Below are 25,309 nucleotides of genomic sequence, written 5' to 3'. Positions count from 1 at the left end.
ATTAAGAAATACTCATGCTTGAATAGAAAAATAACATGTTTTCACTAAAATGCTCAAGAGTGACATACAGTTAAGCAAAGTGGCACACACCTGTAATACTAGGGGCCCAGAGCCTGAGGCAGGAAGATCGCTAAGTTCAAAGCTGGCCTCAGCAACTTAGGGGGACCTTAAGCAACTTAGTGAGATCCTATCTCAAAATAAAAAATTAAAAAACAGGCTGGGGATGTGGTTCGGTGGTTAAGCACTCCTGGGAGTAATGTCTGGTACAAAAAAAAAAAAAAAGTGGACACACAAACCCTTTTACTTCTTAGGGAGACCTGTTTGCAACAGGAGAGTAAGTTAAAAATAATTTCTTTTTTGTATATTTTTCTACAGCTAAGAATTTAAAGAAAATGTTTCCAGAACTAAAAACTTACTTTGTGATGCATTCCTGGGATTCACAGTCACTTTTGAGTTTATGATATATCACAGCTCCTACAGCAAGGGGCCCAGCATCTCCACAGAGGAAAGTGACCCTGCGACCATTCAGGTTCCTAAGTGTTCTCTTTACATAATCCAGAGATCGAAGCAGGTATGTCTGGTCACAAGTGACCCGGTACAGCTGCAGGTACAAAAGGGCTATGCCTGAAATGATCCCCACCCCAAAAGAAAAATATTACTACCTTTCCTTTTTACCTTCAAGATATTTTTAAATTACATGATATAAATTCTTCTACGTCACCACTACATTTTCTGAAGGGGTAACATCAAAAAAATTATGTCAAATAGTTCTTTAAAAATGAAAATTAAACCCCACAGAAATAAAGAGCTGGGAAAAAAAAAAAAGAAACACATGTAAATCGATTATCTTGCTAACTGGTATGGCATGGTGATTCTATGCTCTTAAACAAGAGATGAAATACCAAGGCTGAAATACAGAGGATAGTCCTACTCATTCTGTTAATTTTTATTCATTTCAAGGTTATATTCAGTCTCTTTTGTATCTCAAGTTACCTTTTTTTTTTTTTTTAAATTCTTATTCAATTATTTCTTCCAATGTTACCCAAATTAAATGATTACCTTTCTGGATTTTATTGCTTTTTCTAATTTTTCTATTTGGCACAGTTTTTCAATTTTCTTTAGTGATCAACCCATACAATTGATCAGTGAGTCAGATTAACATTTATAGGACACCACATGTACGGACTATCACCTACACAATCCTCCTATTTTAGATTGAATAACACACCCAGATCTTCACATGAACCAGAGAGGGGGCTTTGCTACCTTTGGAGGATGATGTATATAGCTTCTTAAGCATAGTTTAATGCCTGGGTGGAAGAAGTTGCTATGGGAAGAGGAGGGCAGAAGAGTGGCTGGATTTGATTAATGCGCTCTGAATGAACCTCTGGGATTACCACACTGACCCCATCAACATGTGCAATTAATATGTGTTAACAAAAAGAAGTCAGTATGACAGTGAAGTGTTTTATTATTTAATAAAATATATTATAGAAAAAAGTATTGAAAGAAGTGATATGATGGTGAAATGGCCAAACAAAACATCCTGTTAATGTAGAATTTATGTTCTTCAATATTCTGGTCTTTATCTAATAACATCCTCTGATTTTTACTGTTTTTTATTTTGCTTTTGAAAGTTCTCTAAATATCTAATTCTGCTTTGTTCAATTTTCCTATTCAGGGTATCCCATGACTCTTTCATATTAATGCTCAACACTTTATTTTTTTGAGCAATCCTTCTTTTGTCCTTATCCATTTCTGTAAAAAGACATTTATCTGGAAGCTGAAAAAAAAAAAAGTCTTCTGTATGAGTTGCTTATTATCTCTTCCAGTAAGTAAATGTAAATTTATGTAATCATTAGAGAAGAGTTAGAAGCTAAATACAGATAAATTTCGAATATAATAATCATTATAAAAAGTTTACAAATAAATACTCCCTGACTGACTCAGAAACCTCTAAACAGAATACTCTCTGGTTAACCTGAGGACCTAAAAACTTATATTTAATGCTTGAGTATTTTAAAGTACATGAGGACAAATAAAAAGAAAACAGTCATCATGCTGAGTAATTTTTTTGTTAAAATGTTGACACGCACTGGGTAAAAGGCACTGTGGTAAACAGGCCTTTAGAGATGTAGGGTAAGTGTGGGAAGAGGAAATGGTCCATAGTACCGTGGTCTCCATCTTCTGGCAAGTCTTGGTCCCTAAACTGTTGAACTTCACCAGTGCCTCTCACCTCCTGTTCCCTTAGAGAGCCTGGATGTCCAGAGGGAGCTGGAGTTAATTATTTCACTTCCCCAATATTGAAGGTTTACAGCCAGCTAGACTTGGGTATTTTCCTTCTCCCAGGTAGTTTGGCTATGTTAAAACTCTAGGAGGTCAGATTCTGGTAAAAGTTTCTTCAGAGGGTGGGCTTTGTTAAGAACAAAGTACTAGGGGCTGGAGATGTGGCTCAAGCGGTAGCGCGCTCGGCTGGCATGCGTGCGGCCTGGGTTCGATCCTCAGCACCACATACAAACAAAGATGTTGTGTCCGCCGAAAACTAAAAAAATATAAATAAATAAATAAATATTAAAAAATTCTCTTAAAAAAAAAAAAAAAAAGAACAAAGTACTCCGAGGTATTTCAAAATGGTTTCCATTCCCCTCCTTTTGCTCAAAGATTGATTGACTGTTTCTTCAATATTCACTGTGAAGCCCCAGTAGAGCTTTTGGAGGCAAGATGTATTTGTATGAGGTCCTCTTATGATTAAGTCCCCCTGGAATTTTTCTTTCAGATTTGTTCACACTAAGCCTCCAGGATTAATCAAAGTACAATTTAGGTTTTCCTACTATTAAACAAAAATTATAGGAGCCCATTGTTGTAGATTGAACTGTTGCATGAGACCCCAGCAGACCAGAATTAACCAAAATGGAGTCACTCTTGATAAATGTTACATAAACTGAAACTTCAAGGAAGTAGAAAGACCTCCAAAAGACCAGTTTTTCCCCAAAACAGATTTCAGTCTGCTAGTGTCAGTATAATAAGGAAGTCTCTTCTGCTTTAACCCTTACAAAATAATAATAAGCTGAAGTAACTTGATCTTAACCAATCATCTTTGTACTATTCTTGTTTCCTGGTTCCGACCTTACAAAACCCATTGTTCTGCCACTGCCAGGAGGGAGCTCTCCATCTATTTTGTAGAATGCAGGCTGCCTCAATTCATGAATTATGACTAGAGGTCAATTAGATCTATTTTATGGTTTGGCTCATATGTGGAAGGTGTGGTCCCCAATGCAGCAATGTTTTTGGAAGGTAATTAGACCATGAGGGCTCTGACCTCATCAATGGATAAATCCATTAATGAGTTCATGGATGATGGCATTTTTAGGAGGTGGGGCCAAGTTGAAAGAAGAAGGCCACTTAGGGCAGGTTCCAGAAGTATCTATTTTGTCCATGGCCTCTTCCCCACTTTTTCTGCTTCCAGGATACCATGAGGTAAATAGCTTTGCTCTGCCACAGACTCTTCCCTACTCCAGTGATGTTCTGCTTCACCACAGGCTCAGAAACAACAGAGACAAATGACCATGAATTGAAACATTTGAAACCATAAGCCAAAATAAATCTTTCCTCCTTTAAGCTGATTTTCTCAAGTATTTTATCAGCGATGAAAAGTTGACTAACACAATCCATAATTAAATTTGTTCTAACCTTGTGTGTTGGCAGTAACTGGCAATAGCTCCTGTTAGTTCTAATTCTCTGCATCCACCTGTCTTCCAACTTTTGGTAAAGCAATTCACCTTGTGACCTAACTTCTCTGATAGATCTAAGAAGAGGTGATGTTTCAGTTTGTTCAGCTTTTCCCTTGTTAGGATGGAGTAGCAACTCTGTACATTCCGGACTGAAAACCAGGAGTTTCTCCTTAGTTGATTTTTGTTTCTTTTTCTTTGCTTTTTTCCCCCTTAATGGTTTGATTTAGCAATGTATTTATTCAGAAAGTATGTATTGAAACTTTTCTAGACAAGAAAGATACTTGGCTTTTCATGGTGCTGCTGACAATTCCATGGTGTCATCTTAGTGTTACTTCAGCTTCTTGTACTTCAGTTTTCTTAAATGACTTTTGTGGGTCAATTCTTACCTTTTCAATTATTTTCTTGGTTCTGTCAATTCTTTATCATAGGCTCTTGTTTTCTGGCCCTCTCTTCTCCAAATGCCTTTATTTCTGCTTTGTGAACTTACTACTTTAAAAAGTTTTACAAAATTCATGTTCAAAGTATTGCCAATTTTTCTTCACATTGCAGTGGCATTTCCTTATGTTTCCTTTTTCAGAATTCCTTTTATGACATTCTGAGAGTCCTTTTTTTCCCTTATATTATAACAAATTTTTTCTTAAGTGTGAATATATTAAATATTTCTAGAGCAATTATTGACAGGAAGATTCCCTAGCCAAAAAAAAAAAAAATGGTTAGGGTAGCTTTCATAGTTGTTTTTGCTTTTTCTCAAGGGCATCCTCTTCTTGCTAAGTAATAAACAACAGTTTCTTTCTTTAATAGTGATGACTTCTGGTGGCCAGATTTCCATTGATTCCCATATCTTTTCCTGTTTCAGGAGGGTGTCAGTCATTGCTGTTTCCTTCCTGCCTTAAGCCATTAGCTGGTGCCACCAAGGACGCTACCCCCTTTTTGAAGGTCTGTACTCTTTCCTTGTACACTTGCCATGCCTCTTCTTCTCTGCTCGCCCAGCATTGCCTACTCACTTTGCACTCAGATGTGCCCACAAATGTTCCTGTTGAGGGTGTGGCCCACTCCTTCTGGGAATTACTCCTTGTTGAATATGGAGAATGAGAAAAGCAGGATTTTGCGACTCCTGGGCCCTGTGGCTTTCCTTTCCTGCTATGTCGTGCACAGCTTTCCACACTCATTCTATATGTTGTTTGTTTTTTATCCAAAATTATTTGAATGAATTTTTTTGGTCTGTCTCAAAGTTTTGCAAAAGGGAATAAGTGATGAATACTTTATTCATTCCTCTTGCATGGTTTTAAGAGAAAAGATGGAAAGGCACCTTCCATACTTTTTCCTAAACCCTAAAGCCCTAAGTACTATTTTATATCACTGAAACCAAATACCTCCACAGTGGTTCTACCATGATTCCAAAAGATGGCAATAGATAAGGATTCTTTAGAAATACAGATTCCCAGAGTTCCTACTGCAGTTGTCCTCTTAGTTTATTATATAGCTTTCTGAATGACTCTATGCATAGTCGGTTTGGAACCTAACTATTGAGTTAAAAATATTTGTCAAAAGCAAGAGGAAATGCTGTAAGTAAAAGACTTTTTAAGGGAAACCTATGCTATTAACAGCTATGTTATTGTTCTTTCCTGAATATAGTTTTCTTCTCAAAATATTCTTTGTATTTTTCTTCTGGTTAACCACAAATATCTAATTTTACATTTAGGATATATATATATATATGTATATATATATATATATATACATATATATATATATATATATTTTTTTTTCCGCACTGTAATTGAACTTGGTCTATATCTATCTGGGTTTACAAGTCTGAAACATAAATTTTAATGTCACCATATAATTGTTGTACTTATAAAAGGCAAATAATAAATAAAACATCACTGAAATAAATATAAGTACATAATTATCAAGGCTGCCATGTTTGGCTGTGCATTGCAAAAATAGGTTTTGGGTTCACGGTAGCTCTAACATATATACCTGTGTCTATGCTAATTGGAAATTCAACTACAACAATTTAACAAGAAGGTTATAAAAACTGTCATTAGCAATTTAATCAGCCTTTAGTCTAATCCCTAAGAACAAGGTCTGTCTTATTTCCTTTATATACCCCAAATAGCTGTTATAATGTTCTGGCTACCTGGTAAAAACAATAAAAATATAAATATTAGTTAAAGCAAGTTAATTTTGAAATTATATTTTTTAAAAAGTGAAGTATATTACTGGTTGCCTGTTTAACCATTATTATTAAAATTTAAATAAAAATCTTTACATGTACAAATGAGTCAAATTGAGTTCAGGCAGTAAGGGTAAATGATTTATGAAACAGACCAGAGAAATCATTCAATCACAACCTATCACAAAGCGTAAAGCAAGAATGATAACAAACCAAGCAAAACAAAATACACCTGACCCCTTATGCAAGTTTACTTTTATTACACATTTCACAGCTACATATTAGGTTAACTAAATGTAAAAATATCACATACTATATACATTAAAAGTCAAACTTCAGGCAGAAGATATTTCTTTAGAAATAAAATTCCAAAGAATCTCTCAATGAAGACATAGTTTAAGACTTCAAGAGTATAAAACTTTACCACTTTAAAAGAAAATTTCAAAGCCAAGTCTTACATCTCATAATATAAGAAAAAAATATTAATTGCTTCTACTCCATATTCTCACCTGTCCAACCAGTATAAGCAGAGCAATCATGAGGATCAGCTGTCTTCAGCCCTTCTTCCATCTGCTGTAGAAGATCTTTGATTTTGGTCTGGATCCGCCTCACAAAATTGTGAATGATCTAAGAAGCAAAAGAAAAGATAAATTGAAGTTGCACAAGAATAGGACAATGTCATAATGACAGTGTAAGTCACATGAACATAACAGAACTTATTTTATGTGGCCCATCTCAATGTCTGACTACCTGGACACTACCTTGACTTTTACAGGGTTAGTATCTTACTGAGATAATGCTCTATGGGTATTACAACTCACAAGTAGGTTCACAAAAAATAACTGGTATAAAATAAAAAATAAATAAATAAACATAAAAATATAGATTTGACTACACAAACATTTTAGCTTCTATAAGGTAAAACACATAAGATGATTTAAAAATTAATGACAAATAGAAAATACTTGCAATATAAGATATTATAAATAAACAAAAACATAATACCAAAGACAACCCAAATTATTAATGCATCTTACACAAAAGAAAAATCAAATGAAAAGCATATGCAAAATGTCCAATCCGGAGATGATTCATGAATTGCAAATCATTACAAGTACCACAGTTTCCCTGTCAGACTAATAGAGAATACTTTTTTTCTTAATATTAAATTCTAAGGCTGCTAAGAACAAAGGAAACAGGTATTTTTTTCATTTCTGGCAGTCATTCCCAAGAGAAATATACAACATTCTTAAATACATAGTAGAATCTCTTATACTTTTGTTGATTTTTAAAAGTCTATTTGCTATATCAATTGCTGAAGGGTCTTAAAAACAGTTTATGATTATAGAATTTCATTTCTGTCTTTTATGATTATTTTTCTTTCGTGTATTTTGAAGTTGTTATGTGGCATACACAAATTTGACTATTAAATCTTCCTAAAAAATTGACTCACTTTCATAATGAAATGCTCCTATTGTAGGACTATAGAAAAGAACCTGTATTGCACAATTAGAGGTGTCAAAGCAAATTTTACTGAAATTTGGGATTCTGGAATCAAACACTAAGAATTAATTTGCCACTGTATATGTAATGAAAATTCCAAGTGGCTAACCCCTGGAAATATATGTTTACATCTCAAAAAGGGATGAGAAAAGGTAAAACTGGACAACGGGCTGGTCTTTTTCATATAGAAATTAGTGTACATTCCAAAGGGTTAGAGTAAGACATTTATAATAAGATTCTCCTAGAAGGGGAAGGGTAGACATTGCCTCTTTCCCCTTTATAAAAAGTGCAGAAAATTTATTTTTTCTTCATTCTTGCCTGTAATACAACTCTGTGCATGTAGGACAGCAGACCCCACTTTCACTGCATCACCCCCGCCATTAAGAACTGAGTCACAGGGAACCACCTGCTATGTGCTGTCTGGTAAACAAAAAAAAATCTCTGATCCAAGAAATTTTTGTGTACACTCAGAACAAAACTAATGAAAGGTAAATATTTAAAACCTAATACCCTCTTTATCTTCTTGTCATAAAATCTATCCTATGTGATATTATAGTCACATCAGTTTTCTTATTGATGATTACTTTTGCTGTCCATTTATTTTCAGTCTCTCTGTATTCAGAGTTAAAGTAAATATCTTGGATAGCACAGCGTTAGCTATTTTTTTTTTTTTTTTTTTTGGTAGGGAGTGAGAATTCCCTTCTATCACTCTTTAGTTCTTATGTGGGCTCTTTGGCTGGATTTAGGAACTGAATTAAAACAAGAGCTAATTAGCAAGAAAAAAGCATATTACATGGGAATTTTACAACAGAGTGAAGTCCTAAGAAAATGTTCAAATCAATGTTTTTATTATTTTTAGACAACAATAATTTGCAAAGGAAGAAAAGACTTATCTCTGAACTACAAATAGTAAATTCCAGAATGTCACTAAGTGATTTATGAAAGGGATGTAAAATCTAGTGTAAAATAAGGGTTAACTCAATAAAATTATTTATTTGGCTTCATTACGGTCCCAATCACAGATCTTAAATATCTCCCCAAAACCCATATGCTAAGGCTTAGTCACTAGCTTGTGGTGCTATTTGGAGGTGGTGGAATCTTTAGTAAGTGGAGCTTAGTGGAAGGAAATTAGGCCATTGAGGGCATTCCATTGAAAGGGCATTTGGGATTCCCAGCCCCTTCCCTTCTCTCTTTGCAACCTTAGCACCATAAGGTGAGCAGCTTTGCTCTACCACATGTTCCCTGTCACTATGTGCTACATCACCAGAGGCCCAAAAGCACAGAGGCCAATTGACCATTGACTAAAATCTCTGAAACCAGAAGCCAAAATAAAGCTTTCTTTGTAATAAGTTGATAATCTCAGGTATTTTGTCCCAGAAGCAGAAAGTTGACTAACACACCAATGTCTGGTGATAAAAAACTATTTTCCTGCCTTGGCACAAAGATTTCTCTCCCCAAAGAATATTTATGGCTTGCTGCATGTAGGAAAAGAGATGCCAAATGGAACTTACAGTTTCTCAAGTAATTTCAGCTTGAAATAATCAATATACCAATTCAGCATATTTTGAGATGGCACATTCTTAACTTCTTCAGTTTGTTTGATTTTTGTTTATGTTATTGTTTCTCCTGCTTTTTGGATTGTTTGAATACTTTTAGAAAGGTATTTTAATATTCCTGCTGAACTTTTAGCAGGAAAATTAGTTTAAATTGTTGCTCTAGAGGATACAAGAGATATCCACACCTTTTCACAATCCATTTGCAGTTAGTAATGTGCCACTTCATGTAAAATGCGGAAACTCTGAATCTTATAGGTTTAGGTCCTACCCCAAGTTATTCTGTTACAGCTGATATCTGTATTACCAATACATGAGCAATGAATCCTACAAGATAATAATGCAATTTTCACGTACAACCTGTTTTGTAAACAAATTCAGAGATAAAAGAGTAGAAAATTTTTTTTTTTACCTATATCCTCTTAAATGTCACTATTTCAATGAACGGGTTTGCAATTACAAGTTCTCTCAGGGGTCTTGAATTCTTTTTTTTTTTAATCTGAAAATATATTTTACCTTCATTCTTGAAGGATGTTTTCACTGAATAAAGAATTCTAGATGACAGTTTCTATTAGTACTTTTATGTTTTTTTTTTTCACTCTCCTCTGTTCTCCATGATTTTCTAACTAGAAATCAGCCATTAATCATATTAATTAATTAATCATCATTAATCAATTATCTATACATAATGTGTTGTTTTTCCCTGCTCTATTCAAGATTTGCTCTTCAAATTTTAATCTTTCATTGAATTTATAAATTCTCTCCCACTATTTCTTCAGATTATTTTTATTTCCCATCCTTCCTCTGCTTTCCTTCTATGATTTCAATTATGTTAGATTGCTTCATATAATCTAATAAGTCCTTGAAGCCCTGTTGCTTTTTATCTCTTCAATATTTTCTTTACTTTTCACAAATGGATAAATGTCTATTGATCTATTTTTAAGTTCAGTCACTTTTTTCCTCTAAATCCATCCAGTAGCTTTTAAATTTCAGATTTGTCTATATTAATTCTAGACTACCCATAATGTTGTTTTTTGCCTTTCCATTTCCCTGCTGATTTTTCCTGTCTTTTTATTCACTGAAAGAATTTTTGCTGTGCTTTGTGGAAGACAGTTACAATACTCACTTTAAAATCCTGTCTGCTAGTTTCACTATCTGGTTCATTTCAAGGTTGGTTTCAGCAAATTTTCTTTTCTCCTGAAAATGTGTTTCTATTGTAGAAGAGTAGAATATGCCACCCTAAAACATGTCTTTTTGACATAAGAATTATTTACTCTGAGTTGAAGACAACTCAGAAGGAGCAATACAAGAACAGCTTTCTGCATTCCCCCACTGGCCTAAAAGCAGGACATAAATTTACAAAAATGTCAGTCTTCCCTTTTCAACAAGTAAAGACAACTTTAGACACCAATCAGCCTGGAGAAGTCACCAGAGAAATCAATATAATAAATTTTCATTTATTTGCCTTCCTGCAATTAGCATGCATGAAAATTCAAATTTCTTTTCCTTCATTTTCTGTATTCTCTAAAAATTTACTGTTTTTAGTTAGAGATGCAATATAAACAGATTTCTAAGCCAAATCTGAGATTTACTCATTCCCTGGGTACCTCCCATTCATATGGAAAATACACTGTACAAATTAAAAAGCCTCTGTTTTTCTTTTGTTAATCTGTCTTTTGTCTATCCCAACTAAGCACTCCCAAAGAGAAAATTATTTTTCTCCCCTAATTTTTTGGTTCTTCATAGAGCAGGTAATTTTGTATGGCAACTAGAATGCAAATTTGTAGTCTGTTATTCCACTAGTGTTGAATTGCAAATTCTGTTTCTTGGGCAGCAGCTCTATATCAGTTCAGATCTTCTGTCTTTAGCTAAATATCTTTAAGTCTGTAATCAAAATTTGGTTAGAGGTACATTTAGACAAAATTTAGGGATCCCTTCTCTGACTCATCTCACTTCCCCCTTGTCTTTGATAGCCACCAATTCTTTCATGAAAAATTTTTAAGTAACAAGTGATGTTGTTTAGCAGCATTTTACCTACAGTAGAACTTTTTTCAAAACTGTAGTTAATCCTCTCAAATCCTGCCACTGTTTAACACTAAGTTTATGTATTCTAAATCTTTTCTTGTCCCTTCAGCAATGCTCAGAGCATCTTCACAAGGAGAAGATTCCATTTCAAGAAACCAGTCTTTGGTCATCCATACAAAGCAACTCTAAGTTCTATAATGAGGTTGCAGCAACTTAGTCACATCTTCAGACTCTGCTTCTAGTTCTCTTTCTATTTTACCACATTCACAGTCCTCCACTGAAGTCTTGAATCCCTCACAGTCACCCATAAGGGTGAAAATTAGCTTCTTCCAAACTCCTGTTAATATTTATAGCTTGGCCAGGTGCGGTGGTGCACACCTGTAATCCCAACAGCTCAGGGGGCTGAAGCAGGGGAATCATGAATTCAAAGCCAGCCTCAGCAACAGTGAGGAGCTAAGCAACTCAGTGAGACTGTGTCTAAATAAAATACAATACAGGGATGGGGATGTGGCTCAGTGGCCAGGTGCCCCACCCCCAAAATGTTCATAGTTTGACCTCATTACACAAATGCTCTCAATGGTATCTGAAATGAACAATCCTTTCTAGAAAGTTTTCAATTTACTTTACCCAGTTCCATTAGAGGAATCACTATCCATGTCAGCTACAGCCTTACAAAATATATTTCTTAAATAATAAGACTCGAAAGTTGAAATTTCTTTGATCTATGGACTGGAGAATGAATGTTGTGTTAGCAGGCATGAAAACAGTCTCATGTACATCTCCATAACAGCTCTAGGGTGACCATGGTGTGGTGGTGCACACCTGTACTGTGCTATCCATAAGTATTAGTATTTTAAAATGATTTTTTCTTTTCTGAGCAGTTGTTCCCAAGGTCAGTAAATCATATCAGAAACAGATGTGCTATTGTCCAGGCTCTGTTGTTCCATTTACAGAACACAAAGTAGATTTGGCATAACTAATTCATAAAGGCTCTAGGATTTTCAGAATGGTAAATGAGCATAAGCTTTAACATAAAGCCACCAGCTGCATGAGCCCCTAATAAGAGTCTCAGCCTGTCCTTTGAAGCTTTAAGTGGAGCATTGACTTCTGCTCTCTAGCTCTGAAAATCCTAGATGGCATTTTCTTCCAAGAGAAGGCTATTTTGTTTGCCTTGAAAATCTGTGGTTGGATGTAACCTTACCTTCATCAACTATCTGAGCTAAATATTCTGGATGATTTTTCACAGTATCTACATTAGCACTTGCTACTTCATTTTGCACTTTTATTATATGGAGATGGCCTCTTATGAACCAACCTATGCTAGTTTCAAAGATTTCTTCTGTAGTTTCCTTCCCTCTCTCGATCTTCACAGAACTGAAAAGATTTAGGGCTTTGCGCTGAATTAGGTTTTAGCTTTAGGGAATATTGTGGCAGTCCTGTTCACTAAAACTTTCTCCATTACCACTTTATTATAATTTCTGTGTTCAATGGAGAAGCACTTTTAATTTCCTTCAAGAACTTTTCCTTTGGCTACTGTTTTGCAGAAGAGACCTAGCTTTGGGTCTGTCTTGGCTTTTGAAACACCTTCATCACTAAATCTAATAATTTCTAGCTTCTGATTTAAACTGAAAGATGTGTGACTCTTTCATTCACTGTAAGAGTCACACAAATTTCAGTTTAAATCAGTTTAGAGACCACTGTAGGATTACAAATTGGTCTAATTTCAATATTTTTTGTGTCTCAGACAATACAGAAGTCTAAATAAAATGAAAGAAATAGGGGAATGGCCGGTAGAGCAGTCAGAACATACACTTAAGTTTGCCATCTTATACTGGCACATTTCATGGTGTCTCAAACAATTACAATAGTAATATCAAAGGTCTCAACAATCATCATAAAACATGCAATAATGATGAAATATCAAAGGTCTCAACAATCATCATAAAACATGCAATAATGATGAAAAAGTTTGAAATACTATGAGAATATCTAAAATGTGACACAGAAAAATGAAGTGAACACATGTTGGAAAATGGTATAGCTAGATTTGCTCAATGCAGGATTCCCACAAATCTTCAATGTGCTAAAAATACCATTATCGATGAACTATGATAAAATGATGTATGCCTGCAATTCTTTTAAAATCCCCATCCCTGCCCACATTTTTAATCTTCAGTAAGTATTAGCTGAGGTGGTTACAGCCAACTAATTTTGTCAAAGACGATTTACATTAATAAGTATATATTTCAACTATCATGTAGGTATTGAGTATGCTTTTTTCCTCCTTATCATATTTATCATTTGCAAAAGATTAAAATGTGCAAGTAGACTATGGATTCTACTCAGTATCTAAAACATAATATTAGCTTTCAAAATTATCTTTCTTAATTAAATGTTATTTAGAGTAGTAAATTACAACAATTCCTACTCAATCATGGTGGTAAAATACATTCTCTTATTTTAAAAGGTAAGCTAAAAATCTAACACAAACAGCAACTTTATAAACGTCTTTACAAATATGCTTACTCGCAAAAAAAATGATAAAGATAGCACACCAATAAATTCAATATCAATGATATTTCAGAGGTGATGTAATATAAAGAGACTCCATTTTACCAAACCTTGCTTACTAAAAATTTTTCAAGATTTGCCAATTCCTATTATTTGATAATATACTTGTAAATGTATTTTATTTTGTTGCTATGTTAAGTTAGCTGAGGTGCTTTGCATCACTGTAATGAAATACCCAAGATAAATAACTTATAAGGAAAAATATTTATTTTGGTTTATGGTTTCAGAGATTTCAGTATATGGTCACTTGGCCCTGTCATTCTGAGCATCTGATAGTACGCTATAGCATGGTGGGAGTCCATGATAGAGCAAAACTGCTCACCTTATGAACTGAAGAAGCAGAGAGAGAAAAGTGGCTAGGTTCCCAATATCCCCCTCAAGGACATGTCCCCCCAGTGACCTAACTTTCTTCAACAAGGCCCCACCTCTCAAAGGTACCACTATCTCCCAATGGTCTTTTAGAGGATACTCCAACAATAAATATTGAAAAATGTGTCAAAAAGAATAATTGTCTGATTCACCATACAACTGACTGATAACTCTGACTTCAAATTAGTAACTTAGGCCTCCCGAGTCCTAATGTTTGTTTTCTGCTATAATCAAAGAGATGCAGATGAAGAAAAAAATGTGGGTAATACCTCTTCATAATACCTGGTGTGGCAGAACCTACACGGTAGGTTCATCTATTCCCCACACCCTTTCTCCTTATTATAATAATTATGGTTATATTCATAACAACAATATATCCATCCCCAGAAGAGCTACTATTCTTCCAGATTTTCTATAAAAAAGGTAAGTCATATGACATGGTTCTGACCAATGAGACCTAAGTGCAAATCTCCCAGATCTCAAAAGTTGATATTTTTATTGATAAATGAGAGAAAGAGAATAGGTACTTCTTCCTTTCTCTCCCTACTGAAAACCTGAACATGATATCTGAAGCTACAGCAGCCATCTGGTACTATAACAGAAAAAATTTGAGAGAAAGACCAAAATAAACAGCAGAAATCCTGGCCCTAATCTTATTCAATCTTATCAAGACCTTATCAATTGCCTACCTCTAGATTTCTTGTTATAAGGCAAATAAAATCTAATCAAGATATTTTTAAATAAGAGTTTTCTGTTTATTATTGTGAATGTAAACCTAACTCACATTCATATGTGGCTGAGTAATGAACTTTATTCCAAAGCATACACTACTAAGTTTTCATTTTTCATATTTATGATGTATATTTTTAATGTGAATTCTGTTTAATATAGTCCAAAATTTTACTGCAAAAATCATTCTTCTGCTCTGTGCTCTCTCCCACCCCCCAGTACTAGGGATTGAACCCAGTGCTCCACGCATATAAGCAGGCACTTTACTACTGAGCTACATCCTCAGCCCTTTTTATTTTGAGATGGCCTTGCTAATAAGTTGCATAGGCTGGCCTCAAACCTAATGATCTTCTGTCCTCAGCCTCTTTAGTAGCTGGGTTTACAGGTGTATACCAACATGCCGAGAACTGTACTTTACTTTAAGGTACATTTTTTTAGTTCCTCCTTTTCTAACTATCTTATATAAAAGAGACTTCTAATCTCTATATTGGATCCAAATCTCCTGAACAAAGAAAACAGGTAATGCTATTTTATTCTACAAATTCTATTTGCATTTGATGGAGATTACTATACCAAGAGAAATTTAACTGGTTCATCTCATTTAATAATGGTATTATTATAACAATTATTAAACATTTATTATGTACCTGGCACTATGGGCCTTACATCATAGTTCAGTCACTCTTTTCATCATCCATTAATTTTCAATTTTTAGATGAGAAAAGTAAGGCTCACTGGAGGTCACAAGGCAAAAGGAGAGAAAACTCTTGGAGCTTTGAGTAGATTATTAATTCCAGAGTTCCTGGGCTCCCTATGCTCTCTTCTTATTGTACAAATCTTTGCGGGAATCTGAATTTACAATTTACCTTTAAGATTTTCAAGACCTATAGCCTTCACTCACTTACTCACATTGTACAAATATACCTGTAAAATGCATAAGGGAAAAACTTTGGAGGTTTTATCACTGAGATTTTATCTGAGATTGATCCTTTGCAAAGGCATTGCAATCAGAAAGAAAATGTTCTATTCTAATAAGGGAGGTTTGTTTTCCCATACAAAATGCCCAGATGTGTTATAAAGCAAAAATATAATGGAGTAGCTATTAATCACTGGTTGTAAAATTCCTTGTAAGGCATCACTACACTTGTTATTACAAAGGATGCACAATGCATGTATATGGCAAGATATTATAAGGAATAATAAAGGAGACACAGAGACAAGGTGCAGAGGCAGGAAAGTGGCTTATAACTGGTGCCCATTTCCTTCTTCACAATGTTCTTCATGATAATAAATCTTAGAATTCAGATGGGAGAGCTTTTTCTCCTGGAGCAAGGAGAGAAGGAGAAAGAAGGGAGAGGGAGATGAAGAAGGAGACAGAGATGGAGAAAGAAACTGAGATGAAGATAGGAGCAGGAGAAAGAGAGAAAAAGTGAAAGAGACAGGCAAACTCTGGGTGACATTTAACCCAGTTAAGTTCTCAAAAAAAAATTGGGGAAATTATATCCCTCATTATCCATGCTCTTTTTGCCATGTACTTCATAAGAATAATTAAGGGAAATAATTTATTTCCAAATTTCTTATTTCCTAGAACATATGCATATATTCTGTATCTCTCTGCCCCATCTCTAGATTTTAAAAAAGGGCATGGAAAATCACCATGTTCAAAAGCTATGTTTTTATTTATTTATTTATTTTGCATTATAATTCTTAGTACACCTTTATACCACAATTTGTCATATCTCTGATTGTATATAAGGAATGTTGACAACAAATTCACATCTTCATACATGTATTTTGTATAATGATGAGGGTGTCTTTTCACCATCCATGTTATTCCCCTTCTCCCTGCATTTCCCTCCCACCCCTATTCTCTATCTAGAGGTAATCTCCCTTGCTCTCCCTCCCAACCCCATTTTTTATATTGAATATGGAAAAAATAAGTTGATTTCACAAATTTTTATAATTTTATAAAATTTATAGCTGATAAGAATGCTAAAAAGCTATTACTGAAATTATTCACTGTTTTACTGAAATTTTCTTTATCTTGGCATAAGGCTCAGAAAGTGTAATACAATAGTTTATTAATATATGATAAAATGTTGAATATTATATATATATATATATATATATATATATATATATATATAAAATCTTCAGACACCTAGGAAATACTTGAGGGGGAAAAATGAAATAAAAAATGTGGCTCATTAGCAAATTGTAAGTCTAAAATTAGATTATTTTATTCAGTTATTTAAAAAAAATAATCAAATTGCCAGACACTATTACTAGAATAAAAAGTTGGATAAGATTGAATCTTCCCTCTCAAGTTCCCAATCTAATAAGACAATCATAAGAATAATTATGAGTACATATAATAAATGTTTGACTTAGCAACATACAACATGAAATATTCAGAAAGATATGTAGAATGATACTAAAACTTCAAACGTGTCTACAGTCTAGAGGAACTAGGAAAGTGGTGCATCTTGAAAAATAATCTTCAATTCACCCTTGTAGAGGGTATTCAGGAATTTACTGGGGTTATTATTGCTCCTGGAGGTAGGCGAGTAGCCAGAATATTTAGAAGGGTGAAGAGAAGATGGAAAGGCATTAATAACCTTTGTCAGGCTGGGAAGGGGTTTCTTATAGGTCCTAAGAGACCCTTACTTCAATAAGGAAGTATCATCAGTGGGGCACTTTATGGACTGGAAGTCCACGAAAGCTTGTTCCTCAAATGGAAAATGCTGCTGAGCTTGCCTTGCAGAGCTGTGTGCATTCAATTTTATCCTATACTTCATTAAGAGACTATATGTCCTCTGAGTCTGTTGTTGTCCTTCACTGTCATCATAAAAAAACTAAGGTAAAGGGGCAATCATTCACATATTTTGCAAATGAAAGTATGCAGCACAGGGAGAGAGGAAAAGTCACTTACCAAAAGTGATGCTAATAGGAAGTGGCAGAGTCAGAGTTTGAACCCAGGTATCCAGCTCAAGATTGATAAACTAAGGACTTTTACAATATAGCCACCCCAAAATATGCCTAAGTCCCTGAAACCTGAAACAGATTACAAACCTTAAAACAGATAGTGTAATGAATTATCTAGGTGAGACCAATTCAATCTCATGAGTCATTAAAAGCAGAGAGCTCTGACTGAGAGCTATAACAGAAGGTAATGAGAAAAAAAAATGTCAAATATGAAAGAGACTCAATGTACTGTTGCTAGAGAAGCCACATAGAAATCATGAAGACTTGGGCAACATGGGGTTGGGGGGTAGGGGAGAGACCACCATGGCCAACAGCCAGCAAGGAAATGTGCACCACAATCGGACAACCACAGGAACTAAAATTGGAAGCAGTCCATCCTTCAGAGCTTCCAGAAAAGAACACAGGCCTACTAACATCTTGAGAAATTCTGAGCAGAGGAACCAGCTGAGCTACACTCTGACTTACAGAACCCAGAGAAAATAAATAGGTGCTATTTTAAGCTGCTAATTTTGTTTGTTTTTCATTTTAATTGAAGAATTACAAACATACAGACTCAAACATAATGAATTTTCATAAGCTGAAAACACCTAATTACCCAGCCCTTGCATCAAGGATCAGAGCATCATCAGCCTTCTTTTTTTTTAATTGATTAATTTATTTATTTTAATTAGGTATATATGACAGCAGAATGCATTTTGATTCATTGTACACAACTGCAGCACAACTTTACATTTCTATGGTTGTACACAATGTAGCGTCACACCATATGTGCAGTCATACATGTATCTAGGGTAATGATGTCCATCTCACTCCACTATCTTTCCTGCCCCCATGCACCCTCCCTACCCTCCCTCCCCTTTGCCCAATCAAAGTTAATTTATGATATTATTTTTATAATGTTATCAATAGAAAACTAACACAACTAACTTATTTAACCCCTCAAATGGCTTCAGCATGGTTAACAATTCAGCTTCAAGGAGAAAAAAAGCATCTAGCATGCATCTTATGGAGTTTGCTATGAGGAAAGTAGCAAGGGTAATGTTTTGTGATGAAGTACAAAGATGACATAAAAAAGGAATGTAGCCAGGTGCAGTGCACACCTGTAATCCCAGTGGCACAGGAGGCTGAGACAGGAGAATTGAGAGTTCAAAGCCAGCCTCAGCAACTTGGTGTGGCTCTAATAATATAATTCACACACTCCTGATATATGGCAGGCACTTAAGACCCTTCATCTAATTTAACTCTCTGAATAATACTGAAAACAGTATTATCATCACCATGGAATAGATGAAAAAACTAAAGTTAAGAGAGAAAGACTTGCCTACAAGTTTTGAAGACAATAAAAGTAGCCTTTTGACCCACAACTCAGTGAGACTCTGTCTCTAAATAAAATACAAAAGAAAGAGCTGAGGATGTAGCTCAGTGATTAAACACTCTTGAGTTCACTCTCTGGTACCAAAAAAAAAAAAAAAGGTATTTAGTGAAAGACATGGTATTTCCTGAAGAAATAAGTAGTTCTATCTGAAAAGTAAGAAACATGCAATCATTCTTTTTCTAAAATAATAATGTTCCCTGTATTTTCTTAATGAAAATTTAATGCTGGTTTGAAGAAATACAATTACCATATATAAAAATACAGAAAGTGTAAAAAAGATTGATGATAAACTTTTTAAAAAATTAAGATTTCAACTAGAGGTTAGTAAAAAGTTCCAAAATCAATGTTTAATGTAAATAACTCCTAAAAACACAACAGTAATTTCTGAACAGTTATGCATGAATCAAATTTGCTGTATGAATAACAGTTTAAATGTACTAGGAGTACTTACTAATAAGATAATTCACACATTCCTGATATATGATAAGCACTTAAGACCCTTCATCTAATTTAACCCTCTGGATAATACTAAAAACAGTACTATCATTACCATGGAATAGATGAAAAAACTAGAGAGAAAGACTTGCCTACAAGTTTTGCAGATAAGACCCACATCTTCTATGTGAGGATATATAAAAAGTTTCTAATGTATATACACCAGTCGATCTTTCTTAGGAAAGGTTTTACAAAACTTTTTGTTAGAAGAAAGTACATTCCATAATCTCACATCTTTAAGGATCTTACTTGTAAGTAAGATGCTCTGTGATGTCTTACACATTTGAAAGGCTTTGGGTTTGGTTTTCTAACACTCCATTCTGTTAAACAAAAATGAATAAAACAACCCATAATCCTTACCTCAAAGCTGATTATGAAAGGGGAAAGTGGACAGGAGAACTGCATCTTTCTACAGTAAAGAATTAGATGGCTATGGAAACATCTACCTTCACTAGTGATATTTATGATAAATAGGTCCTTACCTAAACTGAATCTGTATCAAGAAAATGCTCTTTGCTTAGATGTTTAAAAATAGTTCATTCTCCAGAAACATAAGGATTGGTTTATGTAATCAGGTCTGATTCTGTTTTTCTTATTTCAAACTCTATTATGAGTAGAAAATATTGTAGATTACCTATCCTAAACAAATCTCAATCCAGTTTGATGTGTGACATAAAAAAGTTATTGATGATCTCCTATGTATAATCTCTAAGGCAAATATGTCATAATCCCAAGAAAGTTAATAACTGCAAGAAGTTTATAAAAGCAAAGGTTATGTAATATTTTGTGTATTCTACTGAAAATATAAATTTTAAAGTAAATTGTCATTATCACATTTTATAATATAAAATGCATGTTAATAGCTACCATTAACTAAATTCTCTCTACTTACCTATGCATCAGTAACTATGTATAGCTAATTACCACTTATATCAGGCATTGTTCTGAACGTTTTAAATGTATTAACTTAATTAACCATTATAAAAATTATATAAAAATGGGGTATTACAACTATCATTACTACAAGCTTTTAACAAACATATTATAACTATATTAAGAACTTCAATTAAACTTTTAACAAGTCGATGAGGTAAGAAAGCCAAGTTTCAATGTAGTTAAGTAACCTGCACCAACTTAAAAGCAAGTAAGTGACAGAAAAGTAGCAAATAAGTCTATCCAAGTAATTAACTGCTCTATACTTCAGTTTATTCACAAAATGAGAAATGTTAATTTACTATTTCATTAGCCTCCTCTCCATAATCTTCCCATCACCCTTCTGTCAATAACTTTCCATATTAGGAATTAAAAACTGGTTGGTGGTTAAGATCACATTAAAAGAAAATTCAACAATGTCATAGAGCGAGAAAGAATATTACTTCTCACATTTAGGAATCCCCTGGGCCTGGTGATCTTGTTAAAATGTGGCTCACTAGATCTGAGGTGGGATTTACATTCCTAACAAGTTTTCTGGAAATGTTTGTGCTCTTGGTCCACAAACCTCATTTTGAGAAGAAAGGCTATAGAGTTTATCCCTCTACTCTACACCCATATACCACTACAGTTCATTTTGTTATGTATGTATAAAAACATATATACATGTGTGTTTAAGAGACAGAGTCTATGTTATTCAGGCAGACTCCAACTCCTGGGCTCAAGATGATCTTCCTGCCTCAACTTCCCACATAACTGGAACTATAGGAATACACCTCTTCATTTTGAAAGAAGAAAAAGGAATTACATTTCTCTGGGCAATTGAAAAGTGCTGTTTTCCTTATGTTTATATAATATAAAGTTAAACAAATTTTTATAAGAAAGATTATCCACTTTTAAACAAAAATATGAAAAATTAAAGAAAATTTTAAAATAAAGCATTCCAATAACTCAAGATTATACCAAATTAAGGATCCAAAGTAAAAGTTTTCCTGATTTCATTTTTCTGTGGAAAAAGTTCTAAAATCCTTCAGATCCATCAAAATCAGCCCCTCTCTACCTTCTGTCTCAAACTCCCATGTCACTCATGCTCCCTCTTCTCCAGCCATGTTTTACTCCTTGACAATCTACTATTTTAGTACTGCATCCATCTCCGAAGTCCTTGCTCTTGTAGTTCTCTACCTTAGGCTGGCAAGTCCTACTTAATCTTCAAGGACCTCAAAAATATCACCTTAATCTGAAAAGCCTTTCCTGGTGCCAGTGGGCAAAAGTAATCTCTTTCTTGTGCCTTCATTATATCACTTGTATATTCTCACTTACTATACCATTCATTGCATGGTTCCAGAGGGTACACTTCCAGCAAGTTCCAGTGGTACAGTATCACACCCATTTCTCTGCCAGCCAATGGCCATGCCTTCCCCCAACAAGTTCATTTCTTGGCTGCAAGGCTGCAAACCACTTAATATTTATATGCTTGTATAATCCCTTCATTTGTGTGATAGGTCACTTCTGAGATTATAAAATAGATAGCAGCTTCCATCTTGTTCTTGTACACCTTGAAGGAAGCCAGTCCCTATGTCCTAAAACAGCCCTACGGCAAGGCTTATGTGTGGTAAGAAACTGAAGCCTCCAAATAATAACTAAAGCGCCCTGCCAACAATTATTATGTGAACAAACCTGGAAGCAGATTCTCTTAGCCCCACTTAAGCTTTAAAATGACTGCAGCTTCCTCAACAAGTTACAATGACTTAGTTAAGTGGAAACCGTATTCCTGACTCTCAGACATTAAATATTTACAAAGTGGCTAAATTTGGGGGTAATTTTATACACAGTATAGCACCCCCTGTGTTATTAGCACAGGTACCTTTTCTTTGTACACTCTCTCGGTCCTATGGATGAGGCTGCTCCTTATTTCCACTATTCCTATATTCTCTAGAACTCTCATTTATAATGAGAAAAATCAAACTTTGGGTGGTTTCTATCCTGATTGAACCCTGACAATATGCCAGATAAAGCTGATTCTACTGGTCAAAGAACTACTAGCTTAAATCAGCTAAGGATTCAGCTCCTGGAACTGAAGTCAATTCCCTTGAAGTCCATGGCCACAGTAAATTCCAGTAAAAGTTAGGGAGGAAATGACTGTAAAGTATTGAGAGTATTTGCTATAGAAATCTCCCATTGTTTAAAACCTGCTATTATCTTGATTCACTGTTTTTCATATTTTGGCCAATACTGTAAAAAGTGCTATAAAAGCCTACTTATGGAAATAATTCAAAGAAGCAGGTTTGAGTGGCTTAAGAACTATACCACATACATATGCAGTTAATCTAAAATGAGAATGTGTAAATGATTAAAGAATACTAATAATAAAATAATTGCGTTGGTAGATTTTATGTAATCTTTACTCATAGCACACATTGTCAAGAGAAACTTATGCAATGCTTAACTTACAAATTAACAAATTACTCCCTGCCTTTAGTTTCCTAGGGGTGTCACAAAGTACCACAAAACTGGGTGGCTTAAAACAGAAATTGATCGTCTCTGTTCTCAAAGCTCTAAGTTCAAAAACATCCTTCTCACCTCTAGCTTCTGGTGTGGTTGGCAATCCTTGGTAATCCTTGTGTGGGAGATGCATCATTCCACCTCCATTGTCACGCAGTCATTTTCTCTCTCCTTGTGTGTCTATAACTTCTCTTCTTAAAAGATTCCAGTCATTTTGGATTAAAAACCTACCCTATTCTAATATGACCTCATCTTAACTAATTGTATGTGCCATGACCTTATTTCCAAATAAAATCACATTTTGAGGTTCCAGTGGTTAGAAATTCAGTCACAATCTTTGTGGGTGAAACAATTCATTTTCAGGAAATCTCATGTCTATCAAAACAAATGCATAGTTTTATGTCTTCTATCTTAATTGCCTCTTAACATGTCTTAAGAATACAAATATAATAAATTTATCCATGATAAAGTGTCTATACAAAAGACAGTGGAGCTTAATTCATATTCATTTTATCTTATGACTTTCCCATAACCAAAAACCAATCTTTCTACCTTTTTAACCCCCTTTCTGTCTCCCTTCAATGTTCTCTCATTTTCACATTCAAGAACACATTTTCCATTTCCCCTTAAGTATATAATCACAACCACTGGCATAGGTCTCCAAGACAATTTATTACTATTTTAATTGCATAGACAATTGGTCACAAGACACATTCATTATTTGTGGATTTTTAAACAAACTGATTTCGTGTAAAGCAGAGATCAAAATCACAGTTATTGAAATATAAAGTGTAAAAATAAAAATTTGTAATTTTGGTACTGTAAGTTGTCCCAGTATTTATCTTATTTATTGTGAGGTTGAAAATGATGCTCACCTGCCCCTATCAAAAAGCTATCAAGAGTTCACTTCATTTTTCACTAAACCTCGAAGTATTGAAAGAGCAACTAATTATAAATGATTTAAAAAAGTGTTTGCTAGAGATACTTGTTGTAAAAAAAATTGAACACTAAGTCACAAATATAACAGACATATGAAAAAGAGAGGAAACAGAGAAAAACAATATTGACATATGAGTTCTAAAGCATAGCATTTAAATTGCTAAGAAACAGTTAACATTTATTCAGAGCCTACTAGGTAGCAGATCAGGCATTCTGCTGGGCAATTTATATTCTTTAATTCATCACTAACATCCCTGAGTTAGGAATGATTATCCAACTTTTAATCACAAGTAAGACAAAAGGCTTAGAGAAGTCATTAGATTTCATATTCAGACCAATGGCTCTTTCAAATTTACCTTCCTAGTTTTGGCCAACTTCTCCCTTTTCAAAAATAAAATGCATGAGGAGCCAGGGAAGTGAAAAGAGCCTTGCAATTACATAGAGAAAAAGACAACCTGGTAAATGTGTGGTTTTACCAAACATGGACAAATTGTATTCACATTCCAGAGAAAAGTGGCAGAATATGTCCCAGTAAAACACATCATTTTGGCAAAAGGATTATTTTGAGCTAAAAGCACTTGAGAAACAGCAGGTAGGTGTTCAAAACCTCCTGAAAGTAGGAGATAAAACTTCCATGGAAAAGATGCCTGCCCCAATACCAGGAGAAACATTCTTATCACCAGGGACAGGGTGTGGAAGACAGAAGAATTTTATATTTATTAAAATAATCACATTCCTTTATTCTCCGTATAAACAGTATTTTAGTTCCCTTCCAATAATTGTCTCTTGTTGTTTGGCCTAATATAAATGCATTTGGTTTTGCCACTTTCGTCTTCATTTCCTTATGAGGCTCCTATGTCAATAAAACATGAAATAAATTTATGTGCTTTCTGCTAATTTGTTTATGTTAATTTCATTCTCTGGCCCAGCGAGGACCTTACAGAGTAAAGTTTCTCTTCTTAATCCCGTCTTCAATTGCTGGGCACGCAGGGAAAAAAAAAAAAAGACAAGACTTGATTTTATGAACAATGCTTTTCTGCTACTATTCGTCAGACGTAAGGTCCAAGGGTGGGGAACCAACCAAGTATGACATCCACACACAATCAGGCTAGGGAGAAATGCAAATAGGTTTTTGACATTAAATTCATCAGTTTTAGAGAAGGAAGCCAGGAGGCAAGCCTCCTTCGGTACATAAATCTGCATACCCAATCGCCACTAGTACCCTAATATCACTTTTAGGCGCCAGGAAACAAAGCGCTCCATCAGAGTTTTAAAGACCGGAGAGCCCAGGAGGCGTATATTGCCGTTGAAGTGGCCACTGCAATAAAAGCTCACAGCCCCTAGGCCATTCTCGCTCCGCAGGCTGGCGCCGGCGGACGACAAATGCACACCACACTGTGCCTAGCCCTGGACTGCCAGCAGC

The 25,309-nt window shown here is 34.6% G+C and overlaps 1 protein-coding gene across 9 annotated transcripts in view; it reads right to left on the bottom strand.

Annotated features, from left to right (window-relative positions):
* Lancl2 (LanC like glutathione S-transferase 2) overlaps positions 1 to 25,309 on the bottom strand; it is a 199,716-nt gene that overhangs the window by 68,269 nt on the left and 106,138 nt on the right. For all 9 annotated transcript variants that reach the window (XM_071614820.1, XM_071614814.1, XM_071614810.1 and 6 more), the window contains 2 exons: positions 6,420 to 6,537; positions 417 to 624 (listed from right to left, as the gene is read on the bottom strand). In XM_071614820.1, the coding sequence (XP_071470921.1) occupies positions 417 to 624; positions 6,420 to 6,480 (269 nt within the window). In that variant the 5' untranslated portion in view covers positions 6,481 to 6,537. The remainder of the gene's footprint in view (positions 1 to 416; positions 625 to 6,419; positions 6,538 to 25,309) is intronic.

Source organism: Marmota flaviventris, chromosome 1 (assembly GCF_047511675.1).
Source record: "Marmota flaviventris isolate mMarFla1 chromosome 1, mMarFla1.hap1, whole genome shotgun sequence".
Taxonomy (NCBI): Eukaryota; Metazoa; Chordata; class Mammalia; order Rodentia; family Sciuridae; genus Marmota; species Marmota flaviventris.
This window is presented reverse-complemented; position numbering and strand designations above follow the sequence as displayed.